The sequence below is a fragment of the Opisthocomus hoazin genome, chromosome 4, assembly GCF_030867145.1.
Source record: "Opisthocomus hoazin isolate bOpiHoa1 chromosome 4, bOpiHoa1.hap1, whole genome shotgun sequence".
Classification (NCBI taxonomy): domain Eukaryota; kingdom Metazoa; phylum Chordata; class Aves; order Opisthocomiformes; family Opisthocomidae; genus Opisthocomus; species Opisthocomus hoazin.
Window position 1 is genome coordinate 64,121,966 of NC_134417.1, and position 21,923 is coordinate 64,143,888.

The 21,923-nt window shown below is 36.1% G+C and overlaps 1 protein-coding gene across 4 annotated transcripts in view; it reads right to left on the reverse strand.

Annotated features, from left to right (window-relative positions):
* The window catches only part of PHF14 (PHD finger protein 14), a 166,584-nt gene that overhangs the window by 74,568 nt on the left and 70,093 nt on the right, over positions 1–21,923 (reverse strand). For all 4 annotated transcript variants that reach the window (XM_075419260.1, XM_075419261.1, XM_075419259.1 and 1 more), the window contains exon 16: positions 21,665–21,786. In XM_075419260.1, coding sequence (XP_075275375.1) covers positions 21,665–21,786 — 122 coding nt within the window. The remainder of the gene's footprint in view (positions 1–21,664; positions 21,787–21,923) is intronic.

Below are 21,923 nucleotides of genomic sequence, written 5' to 3' on the forward strand. Positions count from 1 at the left end.
TGAAAAATGCTAAGACACATCCCTCTTACAGAGCTAAGACATGTCCTTTCAAAAAAGGCAGTAAGCAGGACCTACGAAATCACAGGCTGGTCAGCCTCACCTCTGCCCCAGGAAAGACCAAGGAGCATGTCCTCTTGGGATCCATTTTCTAACACATGAGGGGAAGGAAGTAACCCAGAGCACTCAGCAGAGATTAATCATGGGTAAATGGGTTGGTTATGTTTGACCAACCTTACTTACTGCCTTCTATAACAAAACAACTGTTGACACGACTGAGGGAAGAGTGGTGGTGCTAACATACCAAAGTGTATTTGGCATAAGCTTTTCAGACAGTCTCCTACAACAATTTCATTACTAAATTAAGTACAAGGCTGGATGAATGGGTTGAAAGCCAGCTGGACTGCTGGGCTCAAAGAGCAGCAGACAATAGCTTGAGATTTGACGGTCTCCAATAACTACGTACAACAAGGGGTGATTTTAGGGCTAATATAGTTCATAAAAAATCATCTTATTGAGACTAAATTCACCCTCTGCAAATTTAAGAATGACTCTAAGTTAGGAAGGGTGCCTGAGACATTGAACAGTGAAGCTCCAATCAAAAATTTGCTTGAGAAACTTGAGGACTGGACCAGCACATAATCGTGAAGTTCATCAAGAAGTGGAATTAAATTTTGCATGGAGGGCTGATAACTCCATGCATCAGTGCAGACTGAGAAGTACCTGGTCCTGCTAAAAGGAACCTGAAGGTGAAAATGAATGTCAAACCCGGTAAGACTGAACAAAAGCAGGACCAGCAAATCAAGAGAGGTTATTATTGCTCTCTACTCAGAGCTACGAAGACTGTGCTTAAAACTCCATAACCAGTTTCAGGCCACCTAGTTCAAGAGAGATGAGAAAACAGAGTTCTCTTAACAGCTACCGAGGTGGCAGGGGGCCTGCAGCATACCACCTGTGAGCAGAGGCTGAGGGAGCTGGCCTTACCTGGTCTGGGAAAGAGGACGCTATGGGGCAAGGCAGGGGGATCGAGCTGCAACCAACAGCCACCTGAAGGGCAGTGACACAAACAACATGGCCAAACTCTCCTCATCACGGGCTCACAGCCACTGCCTGCAGCTTGCGAGGCTCAGAGCAGATGGTAGCAGCTTCTTCATTGCAAGGAACAGTGCAGCAAGCTCCGAGGGTACTCAGGACTCTTGGGTATGGGAACAGTCAACCAAGAAGTTATAATAATTTGGTTTTGACATTCTAAAAGCTTTCATTTCAGGTATTAGAAGAGGAGTAATCCCTACTTCAGCCATTATTTTTAAATACTGCTGATTCTTATGACCAGGGTGGGAAGCAGGTACATTGAAAAAAAACCTGCGACGCCCAATGTCTGGGTCAGTAGTGGATTTCTGTTAGTTACTAGGACTAGTAAGAAATTTGCTTCCCAGTCCTCTTATAGACAGCATCTGACTGTCCACATGCCAATACTAGATTTCTAAGAGGTGTCCTAGACTGATTTAACATCAGTCTCGTTGTGCACAAATAGTGAAATATTGTGCCCCGATGCCATCCTACAATGCAACGATATTTGTCACAATCAAGGCCCTTTTCTTTCATTGAAAGGTGATTTTATATTCTACTGAAACCTAGATACTGTAAATATTTCACCAAGTAAAAGTCAAGAAAGGTTATGTGGCTAAGTTTTATAACTGTAAGCATATCTAAAGCATATTTGTAGCCATCATAATAAAAATCCCCAGAAAACTAGAATTATTCATGTATATTTACAACTCCACAATAAAAAACTTCATACATGAAATGGCCTAAGTAAAAAGTTCCCAGATATGTTTACAAACAAAATGTAAAATAAGTCAGAAAAGAACGGCATGGACAATGTAATGCATTCACTTGCACAGTACATACATATGCCTGTACTTTAAAACACACTTTGTAATGCTGGGTCGTTTTTTTTCAAAGGCCAGGAAGTTTTTCAAACTCATTGATACAGAAAGGCTTTAAAGATGTGTTTCAAATATATTTGCTCAACTTACAAGGAAAACATTTCATATAGTCCATTATCACTTCATAATTCATTTTCACTCTTCATTTTTAAAACTTTCTAAACCAAAAATGGCAGATGTCTAAGTGGAAAAGGACTAAAAATACAATAAATCTGAAATACACAAAAACAGGAATTATGGTTTTCTTTGAAACTAGTTCTGGAGCTTGCAATATTTAGTAATAATTTTTCCAAATTCAGCCAGAAATTAACTAGTACGTATAAAAAACAAATACATGTACATTTCTATCTAATCAAGCCATATACAAAAATCATCATACAGCACTTCTGAAAATAACTATTTAGACAAAGTATTTCGAACAACAGTTGTTATAACATGGTTGTTCTACGCCATGGCTGAGAGCATGCATGCAAATAAAATTCAGATACCATACATAAATTTTAAAAGCAATGACAAAGACTAGTTGCTTTATCTACAAAAATCTCTTCATTAATAGCATTTAAAACAATGCCAGAAGTCTGATAAAAGTGTATTAAGAAGATACTCTATTTGCAGAACTCTGTGCACAGTATTATATAAATCATTTCCCAGAGAACTAAAAAATCAGTGAAATAACACCATGATGTACATTGTAACCTGTTTATTTAAGATTTTTCTCAAACAATATAAAAAAGGGCTCTCAACAAAATTATTTCACTATAACAAAAATGGAAGTCAAGTAGGAGATTTTTTGCAGATTTTTAGCAATTTCATTACCACATAACGGTATTCCTGAATATTATTTTTAATAGGTACATCAACAACATAGTGCAGATGAAGGACAAAGTATGGTTTGTTTCAACTGAATCACAAGATGCAATAACTTCTTTAGATAGGAAAATAATATTTTATTTGTAATATATATTCTCATTATATTACATCTTGGCAGTAAAATTTATGTGAAACAAACCTAAAGCAAAACAAACCAGTAGGGTGAACTGACGTCTCACCCTATGCCATGCTGCATGTAAGGTGAATCAAATTGTTTTTCCATTTTACCAGTTTCCTAAACTTTTGTTACTGCTGTTGCTGGCCACTTTCAGCCAGATCTGCGCCACAGTAAAATTCCCTTTGCAACATGTCAACAAATTCAACATTTAGTCCAGGCAGAAATGAAACTGCTTTCAAAAAAAGTTAGTAACAGGCTTAAATGCATTTCATACAATGCACCTGCATAACTTCCTGTCTTCAGAACATGAATTTGGGGAGAAAAACATGAAATAAAAGATGACTGTATGGCATTCTGTATAAATTCGGAACTACAGAGAACAGATTTGGCCTTTTGCCTTATTAATGGTCATGGTTATCCTGAAATGCCCTTGTGCCTCCTCTATTCCTTTTCACTATTTTTTTTCCTCTCAAGAAGAAAACACTATAGAATGTGAATGTATTGACCCGTTGGAATGATGGACATACAAAAGGTAAAAAAGATGCATACAAAGAAGTTAAAGAATTTGATTTGAAGAAAATTGCAGAATGCTTGAATCTGTGACTGTGATTAACTGATTTCTGAAAGCTCTCCCTTCATACTTCTTCTTGGAGAACAGAAGAAAATGAAATTATTCCAACTGAGGTCTTGACTACTTTATCTATTTTTTAATTAGTTGGTCAGGATAGATGACAGATAGTGTGCAACATCAAAGAAAATACAAAAAAACTTAAACCACAGAATTTAAGTAAAAAAAAACTTTATGAAGGATTACTAATCCATATATATTTGCTTAATTAAGTCATATATCCAACATTTTTCTGCATTTAGAATGAAGTCTTTCTAAGTATGCAAAATGAATACCTTGTGACTGTAATTACATAAGCAATGCTAATTATGGTTTAGCACTTTTTTTTCTTTAATGCTTACTGTTCAGATTTTTTTTTTAAACATACTTTCTTGTTCAGTTAGGAGCTTTACTAATATTTTGATTGATCAGTAAAAAAAATTTGGCAGAATCCATCTTCATCTATTTGGTGTACTTCTATTAGATTTTTGTACATCAGAGAGTGCTGTATATCATCATAAACAAACACCTTAGAGGCCACTTTGTCTAGCTTGTGTACTGTGCCTCTCAACTTGTAAGTAATTTTGACAAAAGCTGTTTAAACAACCATTGATCTCCTACGACACTGCACACGCTGACGCTCAAATGTACCACGAGACAGCTAAGAGGAAGGGAAGAAAAACGACAACAAAACACCTTGAGAAAGGACTGGGGATGAAAAAGCTCTTCTATCCATGTATCTTCAGTATTTTCAAAATAACGTATCAGTATCAAAGAGAACTTTCATGATCATAATAAATAAATATCCACTGCCACCTACAAAGTAGCTGAAAATTCACTAAGAAGTCATTTTTCAGTCACCCACTCCCCATCTCAGCTCCACTGACTTGTCTTGACCATAGCAAACCTCTCCTTTCCACACAGGCTTCCTATACACAACTCCCTCTCCACGGCTCTTTAAACAGTTTCAGTATCTCCCCTCCTCCAACTACCATCTACACGGTTTTCTTGTTCCAGTCGAACTTTCTCTAACCAGTGGAACTTTCTTCTTTTAAGTCCTGGAGCTTGAAAAAACTGGATTTTGCTGCCGCAGCACATGAGCTTACCACTGTGTCTCAATTCTATTTCTGCATATTTACCATCCAAACTCGTGTCCTTCTCCAGCCCACCAGTCTCAGTCCCACCATGATCTCCATACTTGGCTGTGTGTACCAGTCATTTTGCCCAGGCAGTCACAGCTCGAGGGTTCGTCTGTCCATAACCCAAGGCCCTGTGTCATACAGCACACCTGCGTGACTTTGGCTGAGGAAACAAGAGATGTAATATAGTACAAAAGCCAAACTCTGCTAGATGAGTAAAAAAATCTCATTGTGTCTGTTAATTTGAAATGGTACACAGTAGTAACTCAAGAAAAAAAACCAAACAAAACCAAAAAACCCACAAACTAAAACTCCTGAGAATACAGTGGAGAACCTAAAGATGGCAATTCAGCAAGATCGGGACAAGCCTGGTCTAAGGAACACAGAAGCTGAAACACCTTCACCTTACCTATGACTGCCTGACCAGCAAAGATTCATCAGATACCTGCACTGGGTGTGATACTCGTACTAAAGCTTAGCCTAGCAACATGTCTATCCTGCTTGCATGTCTCTGTGAATGACAAAAGATGACTGAAGTGACCCAGAAGAAGGAGTTACACACCTGCCCACACTCACTGCCCCATTTTATTGTCATCTAGTGTAGCACTTGTCCACTCTGCATCTGAATCAAACAGACTTCAAATTACCAGCTACCGACATATCATTGAGCTCTTTGTTCTCAACCCACATTTCTTTTCTTTGCCAGTCCTGTACCAATTTAGCGCTGCAACTGCAGGGATAAGCATGCTCAGCTGGCCCACAGCAGGCTCAAAGCACAGGCAACAAAAGATCTAAAAACTGCTGTACCATGCCTCTGGTAGTTACGAGCAAACTATTCCTCTCACAATATTCTTAAAGGCTTCCAACTCTCCAGATTTCATCAAATTGACATGGATATCTTTCTGCTCTGTCCGTGGGAAAGCAAGGGAGGTCTTCACCAAAGTTCAATTTACTGATCAAAGACTTAATTTCACTTTTCTTCTTAAAGGCCTATGTATGTATGTATTGGAGGGGGGACGTGGGCAAGGCAACACGCTCCAGTCACAGATTAACAATTATGACTGAAAACATCAAGCCTAATAAAGAGACACAGGAGTTAAGGAGAATTTTGAGTCCAAGTGATTAGAGTTTTACAAGTAATAAGAAACTGAAAATAGGGACTGGTACTGCAATTATTACCATTGCCCACCATATCTAACTTTCTGTACCAATGCCAGTTAACATCCACTGCTAAGTTTCAGTCATGGACATTTTGTTTGAGCATTTCACCGTATCTCCTTTCACTGCCTGTATAAGTCAACATTTCATAACACAGTCGTACAGAATACGCATCATTCGTGATTCTTGATGAAATAGAATGGTTAACTTTCACTATTTTAGAAACAAAAAATAATAATATGAATTTGAAATAAATGAACTGAAATTAACATTCTAAAAGAACCAAATGTTCATTAAAAAATGCTTCTGAAAAAAAATGTAATCAAACATTAACTTTTAACTCATTCAGCAATGACTTCTTTAATGAATTCCAGATAACTTTTTTCCTTTGTTGACATAACAGAGACACAGAAAGCCTCAAATATGATGACCAACTTAGCACTGTTTTTCCCAAAGCTCTGGTGCCCAAGACAGAGGAAATTTTTTGGGCTGTTTGAACAATGAAAATGTTACATACATCTTACAAAACAGCAAAATGAAAAATAGCACTCTAAAAAAGTTCCCATCTTCGGGGCTGGCAGAGAACATTACATACGCTCAAGCCACTGAAAAAGGCAACTGCAGCAACATTTAACTGGAAACACAGTTTTTTCCTTTTCTTCCAGTAACTTGTCAAATATATGCATTAAGCTCATCGTAAATTGATAAATTTTGCTTAAGCTGACAAGAGTTACATTTTGAACCTTAATACTTTAATTTATAAAACCCACCAGTTTCACATAAACATTTCTACATATATTTGTCAAAGAAAACGTAATTCAAAAATTTAAAGTATCGATTAATCTACACCGAAAATACTGTGCTGCTTAAATTCAGAATTTTATCAATTTTTATTACTAAAAAAGTTAATTATCACCTCATACGCATGGCTTAATATAAAATTTAAATGCAAAAATGAAGCGAGTATGGGAATTTTTCTGAAGCATCTCATGGAACAGTGAACTAGCTTTGAATGAAATATTCAAGTATTTTCGTAATTGGAATGAGACAATAAGATATTTAAGTAGAACTAAGTACATACACTATTAACTGAAGTTGCAAAATAAAGGTCTCGGGTCTTTTAAAAATATAATCTTATGTGTTTTCTATGGTAAGCAGGACCAACTGAAAAAAGCAAAAATATTTAGGTACAAAGTATTACATACTATAAACTTCATCCACGTTTCCTTTCCGCAAGATACAAAACATACGCTGTTATAAACACCCAGCAATCAAACAGGCCAGTACAGGCTAATAATTTTTTTTTTAAGGCGTCATTTTCTTTCATAAAAGAATCTGGAAGAAATGACAGCAAACAGGAATACAGGACATGCCTAACACTGTTTGCTCTCACTTACGTTGACCAGTCCACATATGCACACATACATGCGCACACACTTAGCAACAGACTATACACAGATATGAGCTACTACCTACAAGGTGAGAAGAAGAGGCCACAATGGTATTGGTATAGCTTAGAAATTCATGCCTAACTAGCACAAAGTGTTTGGATCAAGTCTTCAAGGAACTAGGATCTGTATCAGAAAAAAGCCTTACTGTTAGTACTCTTCTGTCCTTCTACAGAAAGCCAGCTCACCCTTTCCCACTTCTGTTTGGAATGGGGGGGGGGCGGATCTCCACTCTTAGCATCTGTAAAAACCACACCCACTACCCACCAGAAAGGATGCAAAGGATAATTTAGAAGCTGACAATCCTCCTGTCTTCATGTTCTCCATCCCTCAGGAAAGGGACATTGCTCCTCTAGTGTAATGCTGCTAGACTTTGTAGTTCAGACAAAATGTGGAGTTTCAGCTATGATGTTGTTATTTATTATTTACTGGGCTTGAAAGAAATTAGCAAACAGCCCTTCATAGTTGATTTTTGGGAGGTTTTGTGTTCTTTTTCTCAGTCCACTGCTAGGTTAGATGATACAGCTCTTTTAATGCTATTTGACAGGTGCCCACTGAAAGCTATTGTTATGTGGGATGATACTCTAATGCACCAAATTTGGAAACGCATTTGGAAGAGGCAATTTTCAAAGAAAGTAGAGGAAGGTGTTGGAACTGTGGATATTTCACCTTAACTTACCTAGAGGTGACTAATGGGGAAGAGTGGAGGCCTCCAAGTGATAAACTTTCAAAGAAAAACTAAAAGCAGGTAAACCTGGTAGTTCTCCAGTACGATGCTCAATGAAGTAAGCCTTTAAACTACAACATGGTCTTCCTAAGACATGGATTTAATAAGCATGAAATACGCATCAAATAAGCACGAAATACTCTCTCCACCTTAAGCAGTGTCCTTAATGTCTCAGTATACTGATCGCATGAAGATATTTCGTTTATAACAAACAAAGTTTTGTCTGTTTTACACAATAGAAGAATTTTTTTTTTAATTATTTACTGTTATGGACAATAAATATGCTTCTTCCCTTCACTCAGCACTGGTGAAAACACACCTGGAGCACTGTGTCCAATTCTGGGCTCCCCAATACAAAAAAGAGAACAGAATTACTGGGGCAAGTCCAGCAAAGGGACCATGAAGATGATTAAGAGATTGCTGTATTTGTCGTAAAAGGAGAGGCTGATAGGACTGGGATTGTTTAGTCTGGAGAAGAGGAGGCTCAGTAGGAATCTTCTCAGTGTGCATCAATACCTGATAGCGGGAGAAAACTCTGCCAGACTGCCCACTGAAAAGGACAAGAGGCAACATGCACAAACTAAAATAAAGAAAATTTTGTTTAAACCTAAGAAGAATCTTTTTTTTACTGTGAGGAGGGGCAAACAACAGAACAGGCTGCCCAGAGAGGCTGGAGAGACCCCATCCCTGGAGAAATTCAAAACCCAACTAGACATTGCCCTGAGTCATGTGCTCTATCTGACCTTGTTTTGAGCAAGGGGGCTGGGGACCAGACCAGCTCTAGTCTCTTCCAATCTCAACTACTCTGTGATTCCGCTTTTAATAAAATCGGAAATAGTTTAGACAAGCCTTTCAGAATTAAAAGTCCTGCAGTTTACTTATTGTTCTTTAATGTGAAAAACTAAGATTACCACTGGAGTTTTAAAAGCCCGCTGGTTTTCTTATCTCTTTTTCACAGCAAGTGTTATTAAAAGAACTGTCAGTAGGTACCAGCAGACAAAAGGCTGTTTTTATGCAAATTTAAACAATTTCTACTAAGACTGGTTACAAAGTAACACTAGGTTTTTTTCTTTCCATCTGCTCTGTATTTTAAAAATTAAACTGCTGCTTCCCCACTTTTTATATACCAGTACTTGCATAATCTCTCCAGAATGTAGAAAAACCTCAATATTACTAGACTGATGCACATCACACAACCGGACTACTAAAACCATCAATATTGATTTTACTCATGCAAACCTAAAATCTTAGCAGACATTTGCTTTCAAAAAAGGACATTTTTAGTATTTTTTTCCTCAAGTGCTTTTCTTAACATCCCTCCATAGACTTATACGTTTGGCAGTTACAAATAGTCCTCATCAAGCCAGAAAAACCTAAAAGTTGCTCTCTTTTCTTCTCATTTATTACAAAATGGTCTTCAATATTGAAGCAAACAGCTTTATAAATAAGATTATCCCTGCCACAATTTCTCATGCTGTTACTGAATCCCATGTTATTCTTTCTGAACATCTTCAAAAATCAACTAGTCTTTTTCAATGCTGATATTCTGGTCACATTTTGTACCACGCTCAAACACCATCATCTTTCCTCTTCTCAATTTCAGAAACATCAAATGGTAATATGAGATATACACTGTCAAGAAGTTACATCCACAGCAGTTTCTAGACTGGATTCCTTCTTGCCTCCATGTGAAATTTCAGATCTTTGTCCACTACTTAGAGATTTAAAGAACTAGATATATGCTTTCTCCTCTATTCATTACTCATTTACATTCCTCTCTGCCTACTTAGCCCTTCTTTTACCTCATTTTCTTTCCTCAGCTTTCTAGAAGCTCCCTCTTGAACAGCATTTCCACATTTTCACCTTTTTCTCACAATACTTTTAAAAATGTAATTTAAATACAAATATAATTTAAAAATCCTAAATTCTCAAAAACAGTTTATCTTCTCAAATAAAAATTGCTCTGCACTTGCAGATTCTTGCCCCTTAAACCAACTATGTAATCTATTGCACATCCTCAATGTCTAGTTCAATAAATGTTTATAATAAAAGATGTTTCTCTTCCAGAAAATTCTTCCTCCTCCTCAGACTACATGTCCTCATACACTCTGAGTTTCTATACACAAGTTAAAGGGTGGTCAATTCAGAAATGCATATAGACTTCATTACCTCAAAAATGGCTCTACAAAGCAAACAACAGTCAAATTCACAATTTCAGTGGGCTTCACAATTTCATAGGTTTTAAAGATTAATTTTTTTTGTTTGTTTTAATTGCCTTTCGCCAGGCATAAACCACAATCTGGGTTCCCGCTTGGTTGTGCTACTCAGCATGCCCTCCATTAGATGCAACAAGGCAGGCAGCAGTCTCATCCATTCTCTTTTATGTTTTATTCTCCTGGATCGCTGAGCAGACATGGGAATATTTAAATAAGTAGTCCATATCACAAGGTCCAAAGACACTTTTGTTTTGAGGCCTAGGAAGGCTTAATACTGGCATACTTACAAAACAGAAGATTTAACTCCTCTCCTCTGTTTCCCTAGGTAGCAACATCAGCACCAGGCATAATTTGTCTCTGACTTTTAGTAACAAGAACACTTTAGAAAGATCTTTAAATTTACGAGATTTTTAAACCCAAGGATAAGCCTTGGCTGCAGTTTACACTGAAGTGTGCACTTTTATTCATACAGTATTTTCTTACCAAATTATAATCAAGTTTCTGCTATGCAATTTTGGTGCTGCTATTGCTAACTTTTATTGCTGTATTAAATTGTTAGCAAACAGCTAAAGGCTGCCAAAACCATTTCATCATATCTATTTCATTTTTAATAGCCTTTTGTAAGAAACTGCTCTGAAATTATTGTTTACATATTATGGTCAAATAAATGTCAACAAATGGTATTGTTTAGGTTACTGCCATTACAGTTTTTACAATTATTTTAGCCTTTATTAGAACATTATTTTTTAGAATTTACTAAGTTAGCTATCAGTCCACTGATATCACTGACTTGTACTTGTATTTATTTCTATCTAACCAAGCTAAAACTGAGTAACATTTCAATTTTGCAATATCAGTACCGTATTCACCTCTGGCTATCACTACCATTTCATCTTCCTCTCCAAAACACAAACAACTCATCAAAACTGTTTTAGCATATGTGGGATGCTGAAGCTTTCATAAAGTCCTGAAGGTGCTATCAGTTGCCACACAGTTTTCGTAAGACACATCCTACTCTTAACACCCAATGTACGCATTAGGTTTCCAGAGAAGTAGGGAGTTAGTTGTCTGTGTTTACTTCTAGCTCCAAATACTTATATAATATACGTGATTTGGGTTTTAGAATTCAGTTGAACAAACCCAGGTTCTCTGCCCAGAACTTACTTTTCGTTTGTCAAAGCCAGCATGCCTTCTTGGCCAACCAGTAAGTAATGTAACAGCAAACATGTTCCAACATAGACATATTTTCTCTCAAGTAAATTACTGTGCAACTAAAACCCTATGTTTATTTTCAGTGACTCCAAACTAAAATGTTTTATCCATATTTAGATGCCCCCTCAGGGAAACAGAATGACTTACAATGACAGCAACCATCATGTAACACAATCAAACTGGATGGGAGAAGGATAAAATAAATTTAGTGCCAAGAAAACTTCACACACCCTTAAGAAAACAAAAGCAAAAGCTCTGTTTTTCAAAGATAAAATTGTATACTGTGTTAGAAACAAGCAAGGCTTTTCATCAGTTCTGAAACAGCAAATCGAAAGCTGCCAAAGGATGCATGAACCACACTTTAGACAAGCAATTGTTCTGTCCAAGCATTCTTACATGTATTACTTTAGATGCAGACACGCTCCTGTATGACACCAATGGGTAGAAGCTTTCTGTTTTCTCACTCCATAAAAATTTATCCTTTTCCAAGTGACAAGTTCTGACCTTTCAGTGTACTATGTCTGCTCATGCTCTGCTCCCGTCTAGAATCGTTTTCAGTAATATACATCAAAAATGACAAGTAAAAATAAGTGTACTGCATGTGCTGTATAGCTGATGTGTAAGGTCTCTGTGATTGCTAATTAGAAAGGATGCTTTACTGAATTATCACACTTGGTATGCAATTACTGCAAAGCAACAACATAAATTAACCTTACCAAACAAGGTGCTCAATACTGATGCTGAAGATACGTACGTTTCCCTTCCCCCAAAACCAGTAAGATCCAATGTCAGAAACAATGTACACCGAGAATGGCTTTGTTTTTGTCTTTAAAACAGAACAGATTTCTGTAATAGAATTCAAATGCTTGGCCACTCTTCCTCTACTCTTCTAACCTAACTTTTGTTTCTTTTTAATAAGAAAAAGGAAAGTCAGCAAAACAAAATGTCACCATTAAATCATTTCACAGCATTTTGTGTCAGAAATGTAATGGAAAATGTGCACATCATGGGAAAGGTTACTGTTCTTCCAGAACATCTTTTCACTTGGTTCAGGGCTCATCCCTCTACATAACTCTGCAGGCACTACTGATGGTTGATCTCCCTGGGCTTAATTTGGCAGTTGAAGGATTGTGGCATTTTCAGGAAACCACAGTGCAGTGATTTTAGTGGTTATCCAGCTGAAAGTGATGCTATGATTTAGAATAATTACTCTGTTTATGTGCAATGGTAAAAGTCAGTTACTACACTGTATTCCAATGTCAGCTTACACTTTACTGTGTATCTCCCTAATATGACATCACATCAGATCTCAAAGTCAGAATTAGAGGGATTTATTGTTCCTGTTCCTCAACACTAAGTACACATGCAATACAATAGCATTACTATACTTAGTTTAACTGACAGGTTGGGGGGGGGAATCTGTTCAGACAGTTAATCAAAGAACTCCACATTAATTTACGCTTGACCTTTGTATTGCTACAACCAGTGATACAAAAAAGGGAACGGATCCATATTAGTCTCTGCTAAAAGCTTTTACATATTCCTGAAGAAAACATAAGCATTTTTTTTCTTCCACATCCTTTCCACAGCTTTTCTTCTCTAAACTAAGTGAAGTTACTACGCCTTCCACAAGATGAAATGAGAGATAGGCTTAAAAATTTAGCTGTAACCTCATTCAAGACAGCATGGTAAAATTCTTAAATTGCGTGTTTCTCATCTCCATAAGACAACAATATCCAAAGAACACCTGTTCAAAAGACAAGATTTAAAAAAAAAAAAAAAAACAAAACCAAAACAAAAAAACACTTTTAGGCAAACGGCAAGTATTAAAAAATCCATTGAGGGGCGAATGTTTAGGAAAAAATCTGAAGAAGAATGAGGTTGTTATAACGTAATGAAACTTATCTCCTTCTCTGGAGATATTCAAGACCCGTCTGGACAAGGTCCTGTGCAGCCTGCTGTAGGTGACCCTGCTTCGGCAGGGGGGTTGGACTAGATGACCCACAGAGGTCCCTTCCAACCCCGAACATTCTGCGATTCTGTGTGATTCTGTAATTCTGTTGTGGTCTTCTACCCCATTATTTAAATACCTGAACACAAACATTCTCAGGTTATAAGTTTCATATGTATAAATTTCAATTTCATGGCTTCCATAGCAAGGGTAGTTTAACGATGCAAAACAACTGAATTGATAAAGAATGCTACTCTTTTTTTCCTATACTATGCAATGCTCTGATGTGATAACCTTGCTGCACTGGAAGTGACTGAAGCAGTTCAGCCAGAATCATGGAGTATCTGACACATTCAAACGCAAACTGAATTGAATTATTTGATGCAATTTTGATGCTGTAAGAAAAAAATTCCTAAGAATGTCCACAAAAATAGGAAGCTACTGACCCATCAAGACAGATATTTTTGCAGCCATAACCTATTACGGGTAACCAGACTGGGAAATAATTTGATGTCATCGGCCTGCTCTGTCGTCACAGATAATGTGATTTTATATTCTCTGTCCCTTGTTTCAGTAAAGTAATTTTTATCTTCTGAAGAGGCACCTCCCTCAATCACCACTTTGTCTAAAGAACTCATTACTTACAGAAAAGATAATTAGGACATCCTCAGCAATGTATTCTTTTATTCTACAAAATCTTCCAAATCCTAGGAATTATAGAAGACAAAAAGGCATGAACGTCTCTGATGCATGTATTTCCTAAGGCAACCAGAAAAATAATACATAAATCCCGAAATGCATAGCTGTTTTGGGAACAGATTACAATGGCCAAATATAGTTTCAAGCTGTAATGTACAAATCCATGACTGCAGCACAGACTTGATCAAGCAGCCATAACTGAAGAAGAGGAAATAGTAACTATATTTTTAAAACTTCACTGATCAAAAAAGGTAATGTACTACTTCTTAACAGAAAACAAAGTAAGCCTGCAGACAGAATTGCTTGAAACATTTACAAGTGGTTATCCTGTTACATACTTCAAAAGTTTACGATACTGGTACACAAGTTTTTTGGATCAGCAGACTTTAAATATCAAGAACTTTTGACAATTAAACACCTGAACCAAACTTGTACCTGAAGAGTTTATCACAAATTTCTCCTGTTCACAAAGGTTCTACAGATTAAAGCCCAGTATATGAGAGCTTGGGCATCACTGGTCTACAACCACAAAAAGATCTATCATTGGACTTCCAGGAGATCTGACTAACAGATCACTCAGTAGTCCAGGAAATAACGTCAAGAAAAGCATTTGGGGGATGCATACATGTCCTCCCAATCAGCTGGTAAGAGGAACACTAATAAACCTTGCCAAATATCACAATAATACTCAAGTAAAGTTTTAGAACTTCATAATACTGAAGAAAGCCAAACATGCATTTTTTTCTCTATTCTAGATATTTAAAAAATTCACTTCTTCACAATGTTTTAACAGACATACCATTAAATAAAGAAAAGAAAAAAAAAAAGGAAATTCACAGAAATTCTACCCTCTTTGGGGGGGGGGGGCATCCTTTCTCAACCTGACTTTCCCAATTCTGATAATGCATAATTCTCAAACGAGTCTTATACTGATAGCAGTGTCTCCAAAATTTCAGGTTTGGGTCAATCCCGCATAGACTACCTCTAAAATATTTCCTTCAAGATCATACAATGCCGAGAGGCAAACCAGAGATGGAACACAAAATCAGTATCCAAAGACCTGAGCTTCTATTCTTTAAGCGGCTTAAATTTTGCTCAGATTAACCAGCAACACAATGAAGAGAAAATAAAATAATCTGAGCTTCAGTTCAGATTCTGCCATTTCACTTCAGGAAACTAACAGACAGATGTACTACAGAAATCCTTTAGGTACCAGGTAAATTGACTGGTTCCCAGTTCACAGAAAACCAAGAGTCTGCCGCGGACTTTTTGCAGTACGGCTTCAAATGCTCCAGGCTCGTGCAGCTTGAGGTGGCTGAGCAGCCAACACGCCACCATGCCTAGCACTCTGCTGCTAGAGCAGTATGAGTCTTGCTACCAGACCTACGCCCAACTTCTAGACGCTTTGCAAGAGAGTTTCACAATGCCTACAGCTTTTTTTCAATATCTGCCCTAGCACATGGATTTACTGAAAATGAAAAATCTGTGGTGTTTTACAGTACAGTACAATGCAGCACAGGTAATTCAGTTTGAATAAAGTCCCCTGTGAACAAAAACGTGCATCTGCCATTGTACTTATTATCCTGCTATCTAGCATAAAAAGAAACACTTCTTAGAAGGCAATAAAATAGAGTCAATGACAGAAAAAATGATCTAACAGGTAACTCTGGCAATTAGAAAACGTAATACGCAGAATTAATCCCTGCAATTTATATAGCAGAAATAAACTACACAACTGAATGTTAACTTTCCTTTCACTCAAGTAGTTCATTTCAATAAAATATTGCATTCGTAATCCTCTGCAAAACATAAGATTGTTGAAAATTGTGGCTGAATTAACTAACATTTTCCTTGTGATTAATCTCTACATTAGCAGCCTTAAACTTCTAAAACTACTGTAAATCACAGGCTTTCAGTTACTATGATGGATTGCTCATTTTGTTGCAGTGTACTGAAGTCATTAATAATTCATATGCTTTTTCTGGAACAAACTTCAGCTCATGCAGAGCTTCAAAACTAGCAGCTAACAGATAAGGAAGAAATCCTTAACTTGAAGGTTAGCATGCCCCTCTGCATGGCAATGTAAGGAACCAAAACACAAAGCAGAACCTATACAAGACAAATGCAATTACAGAAATACAGCAATTTACAATTTCAGAGAAAAAATTATCAGAGAATTCGGAAGACCCTGTCTAGAACATACTTTCTGTCAAAACCAGAATTAAAGTAGATCACTTTGTGCAGCTAAGGACTCAATCCTTTATACAGTATAAACTATTATCCTAAATTTGATATTTATATTTGTAGAACCAGAATTACAGATGTTGCATTCATTTTAAAGATCAGTTATACTACGATTTGATGACTTAAAGTTATGACAAACCTTATAGGCAACTCTACTCCAGTTTTTTTCTTTAGTAAATATGACACTGCATATGTTTGCCTCTTTCTCCCTTCCTGCTCCTCACCTTCCCCTTTCAGACCTGCCTTGATACAGCGACTGCACGTGCAGAACACTACACTTGCTTGAAACGTGAGACTTAGTATATTGGAAAAAATAAATACTTTCACAATTGCTTATTTCCTAGTAAGCATCTGCATTAAAAATAAATACTACATATGTGCTTAATAATTTGCTTTGCAGCTTTACACTTTTTGAATACTTTATAACAAGCATTCAAATCCATGTTTTCAAAAAAATCTATTCTATATTCTTTCAAATATTTGACCTTAGTCTATTTACACTCTCTGTAACGCTGAAGTAATAATTTTGCCTTAGTTGCTACAAATCAAACAAAATGGAAAATTCTAACTTAACTGACAATAAACCATAAAAATTCAATACACAAAACTATAAAAGAATGTATTACTATATGCTTGCTCTAAATTGTGGGATGAAGAAATCTTATGCTTTTTCAGAGATTTCTTTAACCTGGTCAAATATGATTTTGCGCCACACATAAATGATATTCTAATTTTACTATACTTTTCTCATATCTAATATTGAGATATCAATTTTGTCTAACACACTATATTCCTAAATATTACAAACACAACTTAAAGCGAACAACTGAAGCTATAATACATTTTTTTTTAAATAGCAGTAGTTGAGAACTGGATTATTTTTTGAGCAGATGCCACTTCCTTAGAAGCGAAGACATTTAGAAGTCTTCCACTGGAAGATTTTAAATTAGATTAGCCCGTGGATTCTTCTTTAAAAAAAATGTTCAAAATATTAAAATAAAATACACAATTCATGTTAATTTTTTCTTTTACCAAAATGGAATAGACAGTAATACTGTTCTAGAAGCACATTGTGTGTACAGTGGTACAATCACTCACTCTGGAGTATGCTGCAAGATGGAGGGAAAGCTTTACTTATTACGTATTGACCCACCTGAAATATACTTCCTTACCAACATCTCTACTAAATACAGTTAAGTTCTAAAGAGAGCTTTTAGGGAGCTATTTCTAAAGATTTGGATTAGTGAGATATGGCCTCACAAAAAAATAAGGAGATATTTATGAATCAAGTTATTCCTCTGAAAGATCTATCATTCTAAGTGATTCATGCAATACTGTAATAAACCACTCAGGAAAGCTATTAAATGTCTAAACTATATACAACTTTAAAAGATTCACAAAACAAAACAAAAGAAAGCATAGTTACATAAATGTTTTCTAAACCAAACAGTAGTGGTCTGAACCTCTGAAAACAAATGTATACTTTAAAATTATTTTCTGAATTTCTTAGAAAGAAAATTTATCTGTCACATCAAACTTTAGAAACTCCCATGTTTCAACATGCCTTCAGTTTCAAACAAATATTTTCAGTATTTGATTACTTCTTAAGATTGAGCAATATATTGCCATAGGTACCCTCTGGTTTAAAAATACTTCAGTTTCAAGTGCACAATATAACTCCTTTCACTGAAGTCTTACCTCTTTGAAAAAGTGGTATGTCTCCGTGCCTTATATCAAACCTATCTGCATCAAATATAAAATACTAAGAACCCTCCATTTTTTCCTATTCCTCTCAAAACTCAATTACCATTCATTTGAGCTAAATGATATTCAAAACCCACACTTCTCTCTAATTACAGATATAACTTCCTTACTGTCATTTACAATGTTACAGATCAGACTTTGCTTCATTTGAGTAAATGTTTTCAATCAAATTTTCACTGTTCATCTAATCTTGTAAATCACAACTGTGCCACTCACCTTGCAGAAGGTAAAAATGGCAGCATTTAGCTCAGTAAAACTTACACAGATACATATAAAAGTATTTATAAAATAATTCACTGTAAATTCTAAATTAAAAAAAAAAGTGTAGCACAAAAGGATCACAGGATTGATCCTTTCTTGTGGACAAACCCACAAATCCTAAACTTTCAGTTCTAGGGCATGTCACTATATCAAACAGTTTATCTATATAATCTGACATCAATGATTAGAAAAGCACTGTCTTGGCATGTCTGTAATATATACATACGGCATCTATTAGCACATACAAAAGTAGGGAATGTGTCAATTTACTTCAGACAAAAGCTCATAATTAAAGATATTCTAACATTAATCTCTTTTTTTGGTACAGAAATATAGTCATTAAGGGAAACTTCAGCTAATTAATGAACCATTATAATTTATCAGAATGAAATGTGCTTTTTTTAGGAAGAATTTTATATCTCTTCGCAGGCAATTACTTAAAGATTTTTAAAACGTATGAACAACAGGTTAAGTACAGACACTACACATATATCAAATAATCCTTCAGACATCCAATGCTGCACACAAGCACCTAAGATGGAGATCAAAAAAAAATGAATCTCCATTAGTCAAACACTAATAACTAGTTAAACAATTTTTTTTATTCCAGATTCAATACTAAATACTCTGCTGCATTCTTTTAAAATAAGACATAATTGCCTATCTTCCTCTAATCCCTACTCAGTTATAGCAACCCTGAAGTGAGTGCCACGTAAATTTTAGAAAAAACTACAATTTGTACAAGCTGATTGTAACCAGCCCTGTTTGAGGTCACACCCAACAGGAAAAGCTAGAAGGCCCATCAAGACTATTCCTTAAATCTGCAGTTTCAGCAGTTGCGTATTTCCATTTAACTTAGTGATAACTTTCATGCTCAGAAAGTCTCTCTACGACCTCCCCACAAACCTCCCTTTTCTTAGTTGCAGATGAGTAGGAAAGGGTGAAAATAAAACCCAGTAATTACAAAACATTTGTTGAGTGAAGAGGAAAGATGATGACAAATATTACTAGTTTCTGTGAAAGCCTGGCTTTAATAACAGATAGTGCCAAACAAAATGGATATTGAAAACATACTTCTGTTGCCCCTCCTAAACATCTTTTGCCTACAAGGAGCCCTGCCAACTCATATTTAAAATAACACTCTGTTTCTGCTACCACAAAGGAGTCCTGCACGACGGTACAGACAGGAGAAACACGCAGTGCAGGCAGAAGTTCACTTCTCTTACTTTGTGACAAGGTAAGAGAAAAACGGATTCTGAGAATTGTCTCTGACATAGCAACACTGTGGATCACAGCCCTACACAGCTTTGGCTGCAGAGCAGAAAGCCTATCTAATAGCTAGCATCTTATTACAGGCCATGAATTTACCCTCATCAAAAGAAATACAGCTTTAAAAACTAAAAAATTCCTATTAACTAAATACTTCACCATCATTTAATAATTATCAAAAATGAGCCTCCAAAGCACTTTAGAAGTCACCTAAATTTCACAAAATTACAGCTATTTATAGGAACTATCTGAAGAAAATAAAGTTTTAAATACATAACCTTAAAAACTAATACAGAAAATAAGGCAGAAAATTTAAGAAAATATTTTTCAGAAAATTATGAACAAAGGATTAGAACATAAGAAACTCTTTTTCTCCTCCCATGCAGGATTATTATTCTGTTTCCAATGCTAATTATGAGGCTGGTTTATAAAGAATTTGTTGGGTTTTGGCATGTAGTATGCTTATTTTTGGCCCATCTACGTCACTACTAAAATATTTTCATGTAGTAAACAAGATATACCACTAGTTTTCTACCATATTTTTAATTGCAACTTAAATACACTGTTCTTCAGAGCATTTCATCATCTTATCCTTTATGTACTCAAATGTGATCTTTAACACTTCTACAGAAAGCATGAAGAAGAAAACTAATTCACTGCCTTTTTCACAGTAAAGCACAGTACATGTTGTTCCCAGGATTCCTTCCCACAACAAAACGGTCTTCCTGCATCTTTTATTTCTTGCAGACAACAGGGCTGAAGAAAGCCCTTTATCTTGTCACAGGCAGTTAGAAACTGCTGCCATCAGTTCTCATCAGTGTGACTGCATCAGCAACCACTGCAACACCCCGCCTCTGTCTCACAGTCTGGTACTGAGCAGGATCTAGGAGCACCTAGCAGTAGCAGCTCCTCTATGTATGAAACAGTCATGCAGTTACTGATGAGCTACAACAGGTACTCCACCTCCAATCTGAAAATAAAAATACGAGTTGGCACAAAACCCTTGAGATTGTATCAACTTCTACAGCAAATCATATGGTGTAATTGATACTAAAATCAGCTCTTCTGAGGACAAGACATCTGTACCTGGGACACATCCTGATTCTAAAGCTATGTGTTGCTTGCATATATCACTGATTCTGACTTTTCTTATAACTCTGATTCCTTGAAATAATTGAAAAAATGTATTTTGAAATAATCCTTCCTGTTAAAAACAATTATATCTGAGCTAAAGAGATCTGGTCCCGAAAAACCTAGTTGAAGTATACAAGACATTTAGCAATACTATTTTTTTATCTGAACTTATTACACGATCATTTTAATGAAAGCTCAGTAGACTCAATTAAAATCCGCTTTCTTGTTGCTACGGTCCATTATTCTTCTTTCAAGAACGGTGAGCAGTTTCTACAGCTTCGCAAGAGGCCACAATGCCGGCCTTAAAGTCTAAATCAGCAGAAGTTGTGGTCAACAGTAACTATTCATTGCCAGCTATTCTAAACTTTAATTAGATTTCTGCACCTACTAAAACACCATTCAACAGCCTTTTTTTTTTCACTTCTGTTTCAGATAAGAAACACGACTATCAAACCCTTTCATGATCTGCATTAATGGAAGTAGCATTAATACATTTTTAAAAATATAAATTCCTCATAACCCACATTTCAGCTCATAAAACTATTAATGATGCTAATTTAATTACTTTTAGGATGCTCCTGTAGCTTTAGCGTCATTAAACTGCTGGTTTGTTTAGCTTTCTGACCTGGTCTAAAACACTGACAATTCACCCTGGCAAGAGAAAATTAATTCTCTTGTGTTATAAAAAGAGATTATCTTGGTTATTTACATCTTAATCCACCATGTAAATGTGTTTGGCAGGTCAATAAGTGAATCAAGCCAATATTTCTGATGTAATGTTTCCCCTAAATAAGTTTTTGTTTATTTTTTTCAAAAAGCACATTTGCTTCATTATATTCATGATGACAAAGCCATGAAGATGGAACTTTAATTCCTCGTAAGGTCAGAGCATCAAACTTACCTGACTAGATTTTCGTTGTCTCCAGTCCCTTTACAGGTAGCACATTCAGTCCTTAAATCCTCTGACTTGGGCTTCTTTTGTAGAACAGACTGTCGCTGTCTTCTTTCTCTGGGAATCCGTTCCTGCCACAGCAGAAGGCAAAAGAAAGGAATGGGGGGGGGAAAGGAGGGAAGGAAAGCAAATATTTTCAATTACAGCACTGAAAGTAACACTTCAGCCCAAAGTTTAATTTTTTTGTGAAACTGTTAAAAAAACAAAC